Below are 15,615 nucleotides of genomic sequence, written 5' to 3'. Positions count from 1 at the left end.
ACATATGTTTAATATAATAGATATAAATGATAGTATGCATACCAAGCAGAGAAAACAATTTTAACATGATTTTCTTCTTTTTCTTTCCAACAGACTTGATGTCACAACAATTTTAATTTGCACTGAGAACATGTTATGGTCAGTTTGCACATCTGTACAGAAGCTTTTGAATCCTCATGCATATGTAGATGATAAAATTTTTAAAATTCATACCCACTGTAATAATCTCTTCATAACATTAGTTATTTTGACTTCACCATTAACAGAATTACACCAGTAAGTATCAAATGTATTTTCTTTTGAGCTACTATGATATATAAAATAATGTGATTTCATGCTGCTTACTGAATTGTGTGAAGGAGCAAGTAAAAATTTATTGAAGTGCAGTTTTGATATTGCGAGTTGAACCATTTTACAAAACTAACTCTAACCAACAGGGGTTTCTTCATTCTCGAAGTTATTTGATCCTAATAATGTGGTATTTCTCTATTGATTGATCCTATTCAGTTGATAAGGCTCTAATACAAGCAGGAATGTTTTTAGCATCATTATTTGAGTTGTTTAAATTCTCAAATTTTATTCATGGATTGATTTGTCTATGAAAAAATAAATCATATCCCAATGGCTTTATGTTCCTCTTAAAAATACCTTTTAATTTGATATAAATGATTTTCTCTAATAAAAAAGATTTTTTAAATGATTATAAAATGCTCTCTAGTCTGGAAGAGATATAGTGTTTCCAGTTACTCTGTCATAGATTTGCATTTTTAGTGTTGGACTTTAGTGACTGAGCTAGTAATGGCAAGTGGAAATAGGAGTAAGTAATTATTTTTTAAATGTTGAAATATTTACTTAGCTAAACAAGTAAGATTCAGGGAAATTAAAAAAATTTGAACTGCTTTTCTGGTTAATTTCATTCAAATTTGTAATATGATAAAAGAAGTTAGAGTAAATCTTATAATGAAACATTAATATACTTTTGTTTAAACCCTCCTCCAAAGTAGTCAGTTTATCTTAAAAGATTAAATATTGCATATTCTTAGTTTCTTGGATAGTAAAAATTATACAGACTTCTACTTCTTAAGATAAATTTGACAAAGTATTTGTTTCTGTGCCATCCTGGTAAAGGCAGTATATCAATCTTGATTTTTGGTAAATTTTGTGTTAGAAATTCTAAGAGTAATTAAGTTTTTTCAAAATTTCCCTGTAATTTTCACCCACTCTTTGACTTTCAGCAGACCCATTGTTTACAGATTGCTTCTTCTGGAAACCTTTCAGTTGAGATCTAATTTTAGAAATGGAGAATTCTTTCAGAAAGGGAAAGAAATAATGAGATTAATTGCCATAAATTTGGGATTATATGCATAATGGTGCATAATCACAAAAAGCTCAAGTTCTGAAGCCCATAATAAATCCTAGTAAACTAAACTGATTTACCATAGATGAAAAAATTACTATGCTGTTAGTTCAATGGGTCATTTCATCTAAGGGGAAGGCCCTGTGAAAATCAGGAACAAAGTTGACAAATTTCATGGATTGGTCATGGTGAGCAATATTGAATTTCACGGTCTGTCACAGATGAATAGAAAAATTTTAACCCCCCAATGCATTTGTAAAGCAAATAAATTATTATCAAAGGTTGCATATTTTAATAATGATAATAATGTAACATACATTCATTATTGTTAACCTGTGGCCTTTGGATACATTTTTAAACAACTCTGCAAGTACTCAGATCTCTGTGATTTGTGCATTAGATATTGCACTGTAACCTCATTCAACAAATTTAAATTGCTAATTTCAACCAGAATTGCAGAACATTTTATACCAAGCACTGCTTCTGTTTTTTTTTTAATATAAAACATAGATAGTGGTTTTCCTTTAAAGCATGAATAAAAGTCTATATATACTTTCATTTTTTATTATTTCTCAGATCATGAAAATTTTCACAGATTTTATCCATTCATGTTGTTGTAAAATTTATGATTGCTTTCCTAGAGTATAAATCTAATTTTTAAAATATATTTTGCTTTCTATTGACAAAGGAAATCTACAGGGCAACATGTTCCACACCTAATAGGAAAAAAAAATGTGTGTGTTGCAAGAACTATATTGATTTATTTAGCTTCTTTTCACAGCCAGGATATGAAGTTGTCATATTAGCATTTCGAGAAAAAAATTGTATATCTATCTCACATTTAAAAATTAGGCTGTATGCTTTGAGGAATTGGTTAAAAGTAGCAATCAGATGTTGATAGCATTGAATTTTTATAAACTATGCCTGACATTTGTCACTCTATGTGATATGCCTTTTTTGAAGGTGACTGCTTTTATTCCAAGTAGTTCTGACAGATAAACTGAATGTATTCTCGTCTCTGAGCTTAGCATAGGACTACTAAATCCCAGGGCAGAAATATGATTTTTAAATCTTTTCAGAAAGAATGAAATGTGTTTGCAAAAATGTGTGTCCTTTTTTAACTCTCCTTTGTAGATTTCTGTTAGCATGTTGTAAAAGGAGTACTTTAGGTTTGTCCTCCAGGGAAAGAGACCTGCTGAAACATAAAATATTCACAGTATATTTTCCAAAATGCTTATCACTGTGGTTATGCTTATCTTCTTTCATAAAGGCAGTCAGGCTGCACTTTCAGATGTGTACTCAATGCACATTCACACACATACGCAAATAGTGGTTTCATGTACTTGCACAGAATGTTAGTTTCAGTTTCTATCTAGCAAATTAAAGTTAATTTTTAGAATTTTAGGTAAATACAATTTAGTTTCAATTCATTAAATACTGTTGCTTCCTTAGGCCCTATGATTAAGCACCAGGATTAAACACAGCTGTCACATCAGGGAGCAAGTTGAAATATTCACCCTCAAGTATTATAGGAAAGTCTGGTAAAATTTTTAGTGTTGAAATTGAACATTATATATATTTCCAAATGTTTTGATTCATCCTGTAAAAATTAAGAGTGGGAACTTTTTGAAGGTTGATTGTCTCCAATGTTACCTCATCTAATAACACGGGAGAATGAATTTCAGTGCAAGTTTACCAACATGCCAGGCAAAGGCTGGGTCATCAGAAATAGGCCAGAATGTTGATCCCTGTGCCAGGGAACAGCAGACCTGTCTTTGGGGTTCGCTTGTCATTCACATGACTTTTGAGTCACTAAATTCCAAGGTATTTCAGTGCTTGTTCTATAGTTTGCTTTCAAACTGGTGCTAGGTGTTTGAAGGTTAGCTTGTTTATTTCTTTAGTTATTTGAAATTACTTCACTGTCCCTAATGAAACAGAACCTGTTGGACTAAAACTTTTTCTTTCATACCTCAAGAATGTCTGCTGCACTGGAAATAGGTGTTCCTCAAAGTGGTAAACATAGGGGATGCTCATGGACAGTGTTGAGCATCATGGTCATATGACACAGGAACTTTACTCTTAGGTATGTACACAAAAGAAATGCAAACATATGCCCATGCAAAGATTTGCACACAAGAGTTCATAGCAGCATTTTTCATAGTAGCACAGAGTGGAAAGAACCCGTGTCCATCAACTGATAAATAGATAAACAGTATGTGGCATATCCATACAGTAGAATATTATTCAGCCACTAAAAAGAAATGGAATACTGACAGATGCTACAACAGAGATGAACCTCAAAACCTGCATGCTAAGTGAAACAAGCCATACACACGGAGTACATATAGTGTGAATCAACTTGTTAGAAACTTCCAGAATAAGCAAATCTATAGAGACAGAGTGTCGGGCTTCCCTGGTGGCTTAGTTGGTAAAGAATCTGCCTGCAGTGTGGGAGACCTGGGTTCCATCCCCGCGTTGGGAAGATCCCCTGGAGAAGAGAAAGGCTACCCACTCCAGTATTCTGGTCTAGAGAATTCCATAGACTGTATAGTCCATGGGGTCACAAAGAGTTAGGCACAACAGAGTGACTGTCATAGAGACAAAAAGTAGATTAGTGATTGTCAGGGGCGGGAGAGGAGGGGAGAATGGGTTTCTTTTGAACCTAATAAGAAAATGGTATAAAATTAGATAGTGGTGAAAGTTGCATAACTGTGAATATAGTAGAAATCATTTAGTTGTGTACTTAAAATGAGCAAATATTGTGGTATGTGAATTATATATCTCAATAAAGTTGTTAAAAATGAATGTGGACTAGATGGAAATAGAAACAAAAATATGTAAAATGTGTTTTTAAAAAAGTGTCTGGCAGAATGCAAAAGGATCCAGTAAACAGAGTTCATTCTCTGAGCCATTTTGTTTAGATTAAATGGCTCCCCTTGGAAGAGTTTCCATCTAAACATTATTTTTAAGGGAAATATCTGTTTAAAAAAAAACAAACTAAACTCAAATCACTTTATGGGTGGTCTTAAAACAGTAAAACACTGGTAAACAGCAAGTCATTGCTTTTGAGGAAGGCCAGTACCCTGAATCTCTAAGTAGCTGGTTCCTGCCTGGTACTCTAGGATCGAGTCTTGTTCTGATTCTTCACCATATGTCCTGTTCTCAGTCTACCCCTTCGCTCTGTACCACCCAAGACTGACTTCACAGATGGCCCCAGAAATTCACCCTCCTTTTCACTAAGCAAAGTCTGACAATATCTTCTGTTTATTCATTCCTTTAAAAAAAAAAAAAAACAACAGTATTTACTATGTAGGAAGACCCCCTGGAGAAGGGAATAGTGGCCCACTCCAGTATTCTTGGGGCTTCCTTGGTGGCTCAGATGGTAAAGAATCTGCCTGCAATGCAGGAGAACTGGGTTCAATCCCTGCGTTGGGATGATCCCCTGGAGGAGGGAACGGCTACCCATTCTGATATTCCTGCCTGGAGTCCATGGACAGAGGAGCCTGGTGGGCTACAGTACATGGAGTCTCAAAGAGTCAGACATAACTGAGCAACACTTTTTTTAGACCAAACATTAGAGCAGTCATTTTCTAACTTCAGGGCATCATTTTCAAACCTCAAAGAGGTATTTTCTATCTTGAGAAACACAAGCCAGGGGCAGGAGAAATGTTGGAAGCCTTATTGTACTCCAAGTATCTTACTTTGATTTCTTTCACTTAATGACAAGGAGCTAGTAGCCCTGCTTAAAGAAAAAGCAGTGACTTTGAACTATGTTTAAATGGTGAAGTAGATTGAATTTGGTTACCTCTACATGGGCTTCCCTTGTGGCTCAGCTGGTGAAGAATCTGCCTGCAATGCAGTAGCTGCTGCTGCTGCTAAGTCGCTTCAGTCCTTTCTGACTCTGTGCGACCCCATAGACGGCAGCCCACCAGGCTCGCCGTCCCTGGGATTCTCCAGGCAAGAACACTGGAGTGGGTTGCCATTTCCTTCTCCAACTCATTAAAGTGAAAAGTGAAAGTGAAGTCGTTCAAGTCGTGTCCAACCCCTAACGACCCCATGGACTGCAGCCTACCAGGCTCCTCTGTCCATGGGATTTTCCAGGCAACAGTACTGGCGTGGGTTGCCATTGCCTTCTCCGGCAATGCAGTAGACCTGGTTTCAATTCCTGGGTTGGGAAGGTCCCATGGCGAAGGGAGAGGCTACCCCTCCAGTAGTCTGGCCTGGAGAATTCCATACTGTGTATTCCATGGGATTGCAAAGAGTCAGACATGACTAAGTGACTTTCACTCATTTACTCATATATTCATGGTTAGTCAACTATGGCTTTAGGGGCATCAGAAGGACTCATATATCCTCAGTTATCTCAGGTATTCCAGTGTTATCACAATAGTTCAGTCTCAGGCTAATTCGCCTTCTTCTGAAATGTGGTCTTCTCTTGTTATTTTTACTTATTGAGTACCTCCAGTGGTAGCTACAGATGATACCAGACATTTGACCTGAACCCTCTGCCCCTGTGAACCTTGCATGCTTGGACTTCCTCAATTCCATCCTGGAGATTTATTTCAGTAGCATCATATCCTGAGACTCAGTCTCCTGGGAGGGTAGTCAAAAGCAGAGTGGCACAAGAGAAGCATAAAACCCAGCTAACTCTTTTTAGCGTATCAGTTTACCCCAATTTTGATATGCATTGAATTTATTTTATTCTAGCAGCAACTGGCTACATAAGCCTAAGGAGTCAATCAGTGTTGTTAATGAGAAATTGAAGTAAGGCAACATGTGTAGATGAGGAAACCAAAGAGACAGAATCTGGTATAGTGTACTCAAGTGGGGTGGTGTGATCAACCCAGAGCCAGTATGATGTTAATGATAGAGAAGGGGTGTGACGTTGGAGGCAAGGCAAGGAATTTCCCCAAATTTATCTTTTTTCCCTTTAAGAGGCCGCTAATTTGGAAAGCTGAGAAAATGTATTCTACTGCAACCTGCAGAAAATTACCTGTTTTTAAAGGAGTATCCACATTTGCAATATCAAAATTCTTTAATGTTGTGAAGAATATAATTCTGTTGCTCATACAGTTGTATTTTACTCTCCACCATGAATTATTTAGAGCATCTTCTATTTTAACTGTACACCAAGACATCATTAGAGGTTATCTAATAGCTAGATCATCATTTCATTTTCCCATGGAGGCTTGTGGGCCAATTTTCACCCTGTTATACTCTCCAGAATAATGAAACTAATTTGGGATCTTGCTGTGGAATTAAATGCTCATACAGATCCCACCTCCTCTGAGACCATAAACATCTGCCATAACATTTATTATTGCCAAATAACCTTACTATTACCAGTGCAACTGTCAGTGGAGGAAAAGAGTTTAGGGACTGGCAGAAATGTTCTCAGAAGTATTGCATTGCCAGTGGTTTGTAGTCTAAGAATTTTGGCCCCAAATAACCATTTTATTATTATTAGATCCTCCATTATTTTTCCTAATGTTGAGGATACAACTATACCTAGACAATCATTTAGAGCACTAAGTATTCCATGTCAGTTCTGAGGTTGTAGGCCTCCTCAAGAAGTATTTGCTACAGTTGTTATCGTACTGGTATTACTTGACATGTGCTGAGCCCTTGTGATGCACAAGGCACTTTGCTAAGGGCTTTGTATGTGTCATCTCAATCATCACACTTGCCAAACAACATTACGCATCTAATAAAGAGCCCACCCAAGATTCCAGCCCAGGATATCTGGCTCCAAAATTCCTGTACATACTCAGGCAGGTTCATCTATGATCTTCTATGACCCTCCCCTGGGGTATGGAGCAGGCAGCAAAAAGTGAATGTAAAAGGACAGGTGGTAAAGTCCTAACCGGAAGCAAAGCCAATAAAGGCAGAGTGAATCATCCAGATTTCTCCTTTTGTCTTCTCTCTTATGCCGTCTCCAACCCCATGTCATTAGGGAATGAATATTGTTAATTTTATTAGTTTTATTTATTTTTATATTTGTCCCATACACATTATCTTCTCTGCTTCTTACTTTGGTTTAGGACTTTTCTTCTGCCTGGTTTACTGAAATATCATCTTTATTATCTCCCTTCCTTTAGCCCTGATCTTCTACCATCAACTCTCCTCACTAGTGCACAAGTGATTTTTCTAAGATGTAGAACTGATAAAACTCCTATGCTATAACCATGCTTCCTCATTGCTAATACATAGTCCAGACTCTTAAGAAAAGCATGTCTTGGTGTCCTGACCTAGGCTGTGCCTGTTTCTCTGGTTCATGGTGGAAGGTATGGAATGGAAATAGGACAGCCTCATTTTGAAGCCTATTTAAGGAATTTTGTTCTATCTGAAATTTAGTGAGGGAAAAAAAATGGCTTTCAAAGAGGAGATGATCTATTAAAAGTCTAAAAAAATGTCAAAGTATCTTTAATTAGAAGGTGTTCTACTTGGCAAGACCAACAGTGGAGAGACAGATCAAGTTTGGGAATGTTGAGGGTACAAGAAGTAGGAAGTAGTGCTCACTTCGGCAGCACATATACTGAAAAAAAAAAAAAAAGTAGGAAGTAGGATGCAAAGGCAGGGGTGGGTTTTCAAAGTGGAATTCCTTTCTACATATTATTTGAAAATGCTATTGCTCTTGTACTCTAGATGAAGAGAGACAGCACCACTTCAAACAATTCCATTTCTCAAATACTCCCAATTGTGACTCTTTACTCTATGTAGGCAGGCAAATATAGTTTTCTGTTATTATAAATATTTTATTATCCAAGCTACCTACTAAAGATTTTATGTAATAAATCCTTTCTTATTACCTCAAGATTTATTGTTGAATTTGGGCCATCCTAGAAAAATGTTATAGTTACTTCTCCAAAGGTAGTTGTAGACCAGTTATTCTGGCCAAATTGTTCTAATTTTGAAATCACCGTCCTATATTTTACAGTTAAATTCTTCTTTATTTGCCTTCTGTAAGCCCTTAGGAGCATACAGAGTTAATTATAAATTATCATTAATTGTTTAATATTTATAAATCATTTTAAAGAGTAAAAAGAAATACCCTTATGCTAATCATTTTTACAGTATTAAGCAAAAATGACAAAATATTGACATTTATTAGGTTCCAGTTTAGGGAAGGAGAAATGAGTGATATTCATTTTACCATTTTGATACATTTTTTATAAATTTCATAATGTGAATTTTTTTAAAAAAATTAAATGATAATGGCATCATCATATCTTCCCAAGTGTAAAGGTTGTTTCACAGAGGCCTCTGAATCATCTGTTAAATTATAAATACCAAGTGGGTACATTTGTTCATTCTAGCACAATATTGTTTTGTATAAAATCAGTAACTTTAAATGCTAAGAAAAAAAATGGATTTTGATGGTCTTAATAGTTAATGTTTTCTGTATACTCTGAAGTAGTGATTTTTATTTCTCTAGGACTTTTCAGCATGGCCTGGGCGATTCTTCTTCAGATTCCTTGAAGCCAGTTTTCAAGCAACCATTACATTGGCTTTCTTGCATAACACATTTCTACCCTTCTTTACTCAGGTGAGAGCCTCTAAAAACTATACCATCTATGATTCTTTGATTCCTTTGAAGTTTAATAGAAACTCTTATTCATGAGGTAAAAGAACTTAAAAAACTTACAAAAAGAACTTAAAGCTTTTTGACACTACACAGGTATGTAAAGAGTGTATTTCTTTTTTGAGCCCAAGAATCCAAGATATAGGCCTCACAATCATGCTCCTAACATAGCTTTATAATAAAGTGATAGAGAAATGTGAATTTTTTGGAATTTAGTTTTTATTTTAGCTAATTGTCTAGCCATTTAAAAATTCATTCTTGATCTATGACTGGGGATGTGACAGTTCTCCAACTAATTGTCAAAAAAAAGAAAAAAAAAGCAATAATCTTGGATAATTCATGTAACTCACTCAGAGCCTGCGGTAAAAGTTGAGAGAGGAGTAACTTTTAAAATTATGAATAGGGTCTTTCACTTTTATTATTTAATTAGCAGCATTTAAACATCAGAAAAATCATTTAAAGCGTGAAGTGTACTTACAGAGTAAGCTGGTGACATTTTGTGGCATTACGTGTAATGTCAGTTTGAGTCTCTGCTGAATGTATCATTGGAAAGTCCCTTTCCTTGGGATCTGTGAATAAATACATCATGTAGAACTGAAGGAGATATTGTTAATTCTTGCACATTCTTGATTCACCTTGGAAATACACTCTTAGTGATCTCACCATGTAAATGGACTGACTGTATTTCTCTCTTGAGGAGCAAGAGTCCCACCTGGAAAAAGAGGGCAGGAAAACCTCTTTCACAAGTCTCTATAGACACAGTAAACGTAACTGCTTACCTGTCGTGCGCCTGTCCCCATGTACGTAATGGGGAGTCCGAGATTAATGAGATATTTATCCTCCCACCTTCAAGGACCTCAAAGTATTGTTATTTCACTTACATATAAAACATTTTCAACATCCCTGAACAATTCCTTATGACTGATCCCATCAGTTCCTTATGATGAAAGCCTTTAATACTCTGTCATCTCCATACGCTGCAGCTGGCATGAAAATATACTCTTATGTCTTTGAGAATTAAATAACTGACTTTGATATACGTTGCTGCAAACACCTGAAGGATCTTTTACAGTGTGACTTAAGCAAACAGCATGTGTCGTTGTGATGAGTTCTCAAACTTCTAAACATACTTGTTCTCATGTTATTATCACATTTGCTTTAATCTATTTTTATTACTTGCTTTTATCTTAACCTGTAACCATTGGAGTTACTTCTTTAAGCATAGCTCTGTAAGAATTCCACCTCCAGGTTTGTTCTGTTCAGCCATCTAGAGCCTGGGGTGTCAGAGGGTAAATGGGTCTATCTTTCAAATGCCTTTTCATGTAACAAGACTTTTCTTTATTTCTGCTTGATTTTAGCAAACTATCTTTACTATTATCTTCACAAAAAGATTAGAACATGGTGGTAACTACACAGCTCACAATGGAAATGCAACTGGATATAAGTTTTCTGGAGGGCAATATAATAAACTGTATCAAAAACCTTAAAAATATTATGGCACTTTATCCAGCAATTCTATTTCTAGGAATCAATGAGAAGGAATTAATCAGAGCTGTTGAGAAAGTTTCATATGCAAGGATATTCATCAGTGTATTATTTGTGAAAGGAAAAAATGGAAATGAATGTTTCACAGTGTGCAGTTAGACAACTCACTTATGAATTAGCCATGTGATAGATGACTGTGGAGTCATTTAAAAGGTTGATTTTGAAAAATATTAAATGGCAAATCATTGCGATTTGTAGTTATGGGAAAACTGAAGCTTAGTAATGATGTAGTAATCAAAGCCAACCCAGGCTTTAGAGTGATAACTCTGAAACTGATATGCCCAGTCCTTCATGTACATTATTTCTGTCAAGCCTCACACCCAGTCTGAAGTCTGCTTTCATGGAAGTAAAGTGATGTGCAGGTAACAACTTTCTGAAGAGAGCAAATCTGGGAGGCAGACTCTGAAACTAGGCTTGTCTGCTCTTAAAGCCCAAGCACTAGACAACTGCCCCTCCACCGTTCAAAGGAAAGGTGATGTTAACAGGCATTTAAGAAAAACCTAAGATTGTCAGTTATTCATTGTGTAAAGTATCTTTTTATGGTTCGACTTGCAGGCGCTCTGATATACTTACCTATATAGTGTTTACCTGAAGGAGGGATCTAGTGTAAAATTCCCCAAACTTACAGGTCATGAGAACCCCTGTTTCCCAAGGGATGAACAGTTATTGGAAGATGGGACACAATTGAGAAGTGCTGAACATACTGGCTTCCCAGGTACCGCTAGTGGTGAAGAACCCACCTGCCAATGCAGGAGACATAAGAGACATGGGTTCCATCCCTGGATGGGGAAGATCCCCTGGGGGATGGCATGGCAGCCCACTCCAGTGTTCTTGCCTAGGGAATCCCATGGATAGAGGCGCCCAGGGGTCTTACACTCCATAGGGTCACAAAGAGTCAGACATGACTGAAGTGACTTTGCACCCACACACACAAACTATGCCATACTACTCTACACGTGGCATGAAAATAGGATGTATAGAAAAATATTGAAAGGGTGTATAAGCTCTGCATTAGAGAACTTTTACTTTACATCTTTGTATGATAGGATTGTGATCGATTTTCATTTTTATCTGTGCATTTTCCAAATTTCCTATAATGAAAGCAGCTTAATTTTATTAAGGTAAAAATACATTTTTAAAGGAAAGAGAAACCTCATTTTTTGGAGTTCTTTGGTCCACATGTATTACCCTAGAGCCTCTGTACAGAGGATTTCTAGCTCTGAGCACTTTCTTTACTCCAGCATCCTGTGTCTGGCTTCCATATTTCTTGAGCTAGCCACCGTATTACTGGAAATCCAGCATGATATCCTCAATGGATCCTTCTTTTCACTCTTCCCTTGTTCTCTCAGCATGGTGTCCTTTTTATTAGGAGCACACCAGGCATCCCTGTCCTTCACCTCTCCCAGAGTTTGCTCAAACTCATGTCCCTTGAGTCAGTGATGCCATTCAGCCATCTCATCCTTTGTTGCCCCCTTCTCCTCTTGCCCTCCATCTTTCCCAGGATCAGGGTCTTTTCCAGTGAATCGGCTCTTCCCATCAGATGGCCAAAGTATTGGAGCTTCAGCTTCAGCATTCGTTCTTCAAATGAGTATTCAGGACTGATTTCCTTTAGGATTGACTGGTTTGATCTCCTTGCTTTCTAAAGGACTCTCAAGAGTCTTCTCTATCACCACAGTTCGAAAGCATCAATTCTTTGGCACTCAGCCTTCTCACATCCATACATGACTAATGGAAAAGCCATAGCCTTGACTATATGGATCTTTGTCAGCAAAGTGATATCTCTGCTTTTTAGTACACTATCCAGCTTCCATAACTTTCCTTCCAAAGAGCAAGCATGTTTTAATTTCATGACTACAGTCTATTGAGCTCTCTGTTGCCTGTTCCTAGTGTTTTATCATCCTCAGTTGGTTCATCCCCATAGTTCTTAGATCCAGTCAGTCTTTCTCTCCAACACATCACAACAACCTTGGTCCATTATTACTATGAACTATTTTTACTATTATTTAATATGTTTTATATTAAATACCATTCTTGGAGAAGGAAATGGCAACCTGCTCCAGTATTCTTACCTGGAGAATCCCACAGACAGAAGAGCCTGGCAGGCTACAGTCCATGGGGTCACAAAGAGTCGGACACGACTGAGTGACTAACAACAACAAAAACACCATTCTACTGCTCAAGAAGAGCCTCCGCCTCCGCCTCTCCCACACCGCCTGGCTTGTTTCCTGGAGGACCCAACACTCTTTTCTGCTCCAGTTCTCAGTCTCTTCTCTTGTCTTTAAGACATAGTTATTCTACAGGTTTCACTTTTACTTATTGCCTGTTCTTAGTTTTCAGTCTTTTTCTATTTGGTTTTCTCTCCTGAAACGCCTTTGGTTCTCCCTTTTGCCTTTTTGAATTCCCCACACAAGTACAGGATGAGCCCCTCTACCCTGGCTTCCTGACAGTTATTCTCTCTAACCTTCCTATATAATCTGCTTAGGAAGACCTGATCCACATGATTTATGACCCAACATGTTCAGAGCAGTGGTACAGTCAGAGGAACCCAGGATAGCAACAAAAGTAATTTTAAAATAGCTCAGCTTACTGATTTGCATCTGTCAAGCATTGCAATAGACATTCCTAGACTACCATCTTGTGACCTTAAAAATTTCACCTTTCCATTTCCTCACATGTATCAGCTGTTTCTGTGTTTTCATCCCTCAAATTAGGCTCTAAACTCCATCCCTCACCTTAGCAACTAAAATGAACTGTTCAGGGAAATACATATGGGTTAAATAATGAAGAACTGAAAATAGATTGTCATTTTTTTTTGAAAGGGTGAGACTGAGACAAAATATTTAATTATGATGCATCTTAGGAATTTAATCACCTATTTGCTTATTTATTTACAGCTGTGCATTGTTTCAGAAAGATTTAAGTTGACTTTTAACAATATTAAGAAAATGAGTTAAAAGTAAGTGAGAAGGAGGATGCAGAGCAAGGAGGACATAAGATTGAGACTTACAACAAGAGTTACAGATGCATAAATAGCTGTATGCACCATTAATTTGTCTATAGGATTTCTAGAGAAAGCCTATGCAGTATATAAATTGGTAAAAATAGAATTGTTCGTGTTCTTCCAGAACTCTTGAATAGTTTAGAAGAGTTTACTTTAGGGGAAGTATATGTATTTTCAAGGCAATAAGTAAAATGTACTGTATTCATTATCCCTAGCAGTAGTAGACTAACAATGTAAGTTGATTTAGAAAGGGCAATCAGTTTCATCCTAGATTAAACTAAGGCATGTGGGGAATATATTAGTCTCAGGATTAATACTACGACAGTATATTGTGCTTTAATATAAATGTTCAAGAAAAAACATTATCTTAGTCAATTATACTATTGTTGCAGTATAATGTTTTTTTATTTATTTTCCCAGCTTTCATCATCTTGTGGTTCTTTAAATATTTCCAAATACTTTTCAGGTCTTCCTTAGCTAAGTAGGTCATAACCATACACTGAATCCAAGTAGCATAATCAGTGTGAGCAAACAGCCCATTCATTTTACACTGCTCATTTTCTGTTACGATGACAACATGATGTTTTGATTCATGGCCAGTCCATTCTGAGCTGTAGATATTTCTTTCTACTATGCTTTTGTTTTCATTATGGTTTTACTCAATGCAATCCTGTTTTGGATTTATATCCTTTTTTCCCCTGCCTAAATATTAAGCTACCTTTAGCTTTGTTATACTCTATGTTATGTGAGTCTTTCCGTTTGTGCAATTTACCAGGTTGTATTCATTTCATCCTTTCAATAAATGCATTTTAAAAATTTTTTCCAAGTAAGGCATGTGCTAGGTGTTAGAGGAGAAAGATAGGTAATAAAATTTCTCTGTCTCCTTCGCAGGTTTATCTACTTTGGCCTCGCCATTAAAATATTGAGCATCTTTAACATTCTATCATAGAACCTTTTCTAGGTGAAGTCACACATGCCTGTGGTTTCATGTACTTTTAATTGCCCCCAAATCCGTATCTCTAGTTTTAATCTCTCCTAGGACTGCAGACCTACTAATTCATGTGTGTGACTCATACATGAATGTCTTCTTCAGATTTATACCTAGTGAACACAGATAGACCTCAAGCTCAATATGACCATATTTTAACTTAGGAAACTCCCCTCCCAACTGATCCTCTTTTATTTTATTTCCATTTTGATTCATTGTACCTGCACATGGTTGTATAGAGGCTTCCCAGGTGGCCCTAGTGGTAAAGAACCCACCTGCTGATGCAGGAGACATGAGACATGGGTTTGATTCCTGGGTCAGGAAGATCCCCCATGGAGGGCCTCATGGCAGCCAACTCCAGTATTCTTGCCTGAAGAATCCCATAGATAGAGGAGCCTGGCGAGCTACAGTCCATGGGGTTGCAAAGTGTCGGACACGACTGATGCATGGTTAGAATGCATGCACACACATGGTTGCATAAGCCAGAGACCTGGAGGCATCCTGAACATTTCCCTCTTTTTCTCCTATGAGATCAAATTCATTACTAAGTCTAGTTCATTTTAGCTCCTAATATCTGCTATCCATAGTGCCACCCTTGCATTAGTGCTTCGTCTCTTTCCTGACTGTTTCCTGACTATACCTCTGTTTCCTCCTGTATATGTTGATTCCCATTTCTCATATTCTCTAAACTATAGCCAGAGACTTCTCAAATCGAAAGCTATTTTCAAAACTAAATGTTATCCTTTCACACTTAACTGTTCACTACCTTCCCTGAATTCCTCTTTATCCTTCAACATGCATACAAAATTTACCATGGCCTGTAAAACCTACATAGATGTGGCTCACCCATCTTTGCAACCTCTTCTCATATCACACCACCCTGTGATTTTTGCTTTTCATGCATTAGCCTTTTTTACACTTCTTTGTCACAAAATGTTCTTTTTTGCCACAGGATCTTTGCACATGCTTTACCTTACTCTGAAAGGCCTTCTTCCTCTTTCAGTTAGTTATGTCAGTGTATCTTCATGTCTCAGCTCCGGTGGGACTTCTGCAGGGAATCTTTTCATCAACCCCAAAGACTAGCTTACTTCTTACTACATCTTCTGATAGCATCGTGTGCTTTTCCTTGATTGAGTTTTCAT

General features: G+C 37.0%; 1 protein-coding gene across 1 annotated transcript in view; it reads left to right on the top strand.

Moving 5' to 3' along the window:
* Positions 1-15,615, top strand: part of KIAA0825 (KIAA0825 ortholog) — a 416,094-nt gene that overhangs the window by 143,635 nt on the left and 256,844 nt on the right. The window contains 2 exon segments of the mRNA XM_070465821.1: positions 94-276; positions 8,793-8,903. Coding sequence (XP_070321922.1) covers positions 94-276; positions 8,793-8,903 — 294 coding nt within the window.

Source organism: Odocoileus virginianus, chromosome 3 (genome assembly GCF_023699985.2).
Source record: "Odocoileus virginianus isolate 20LAN1187 ecotype Illinois chromosome 3, Ovbor_1.2, whole genome shotgun sequence".
NCBI lineage: Eukaryota > Metazoa > Chordata > Mammalia > Artiodactyla > Cervidae > Odocoileus > Odocoileus virginianus.
This window is presented reverse-complemented; position numbering and strand designations above follow the sequence as displayed.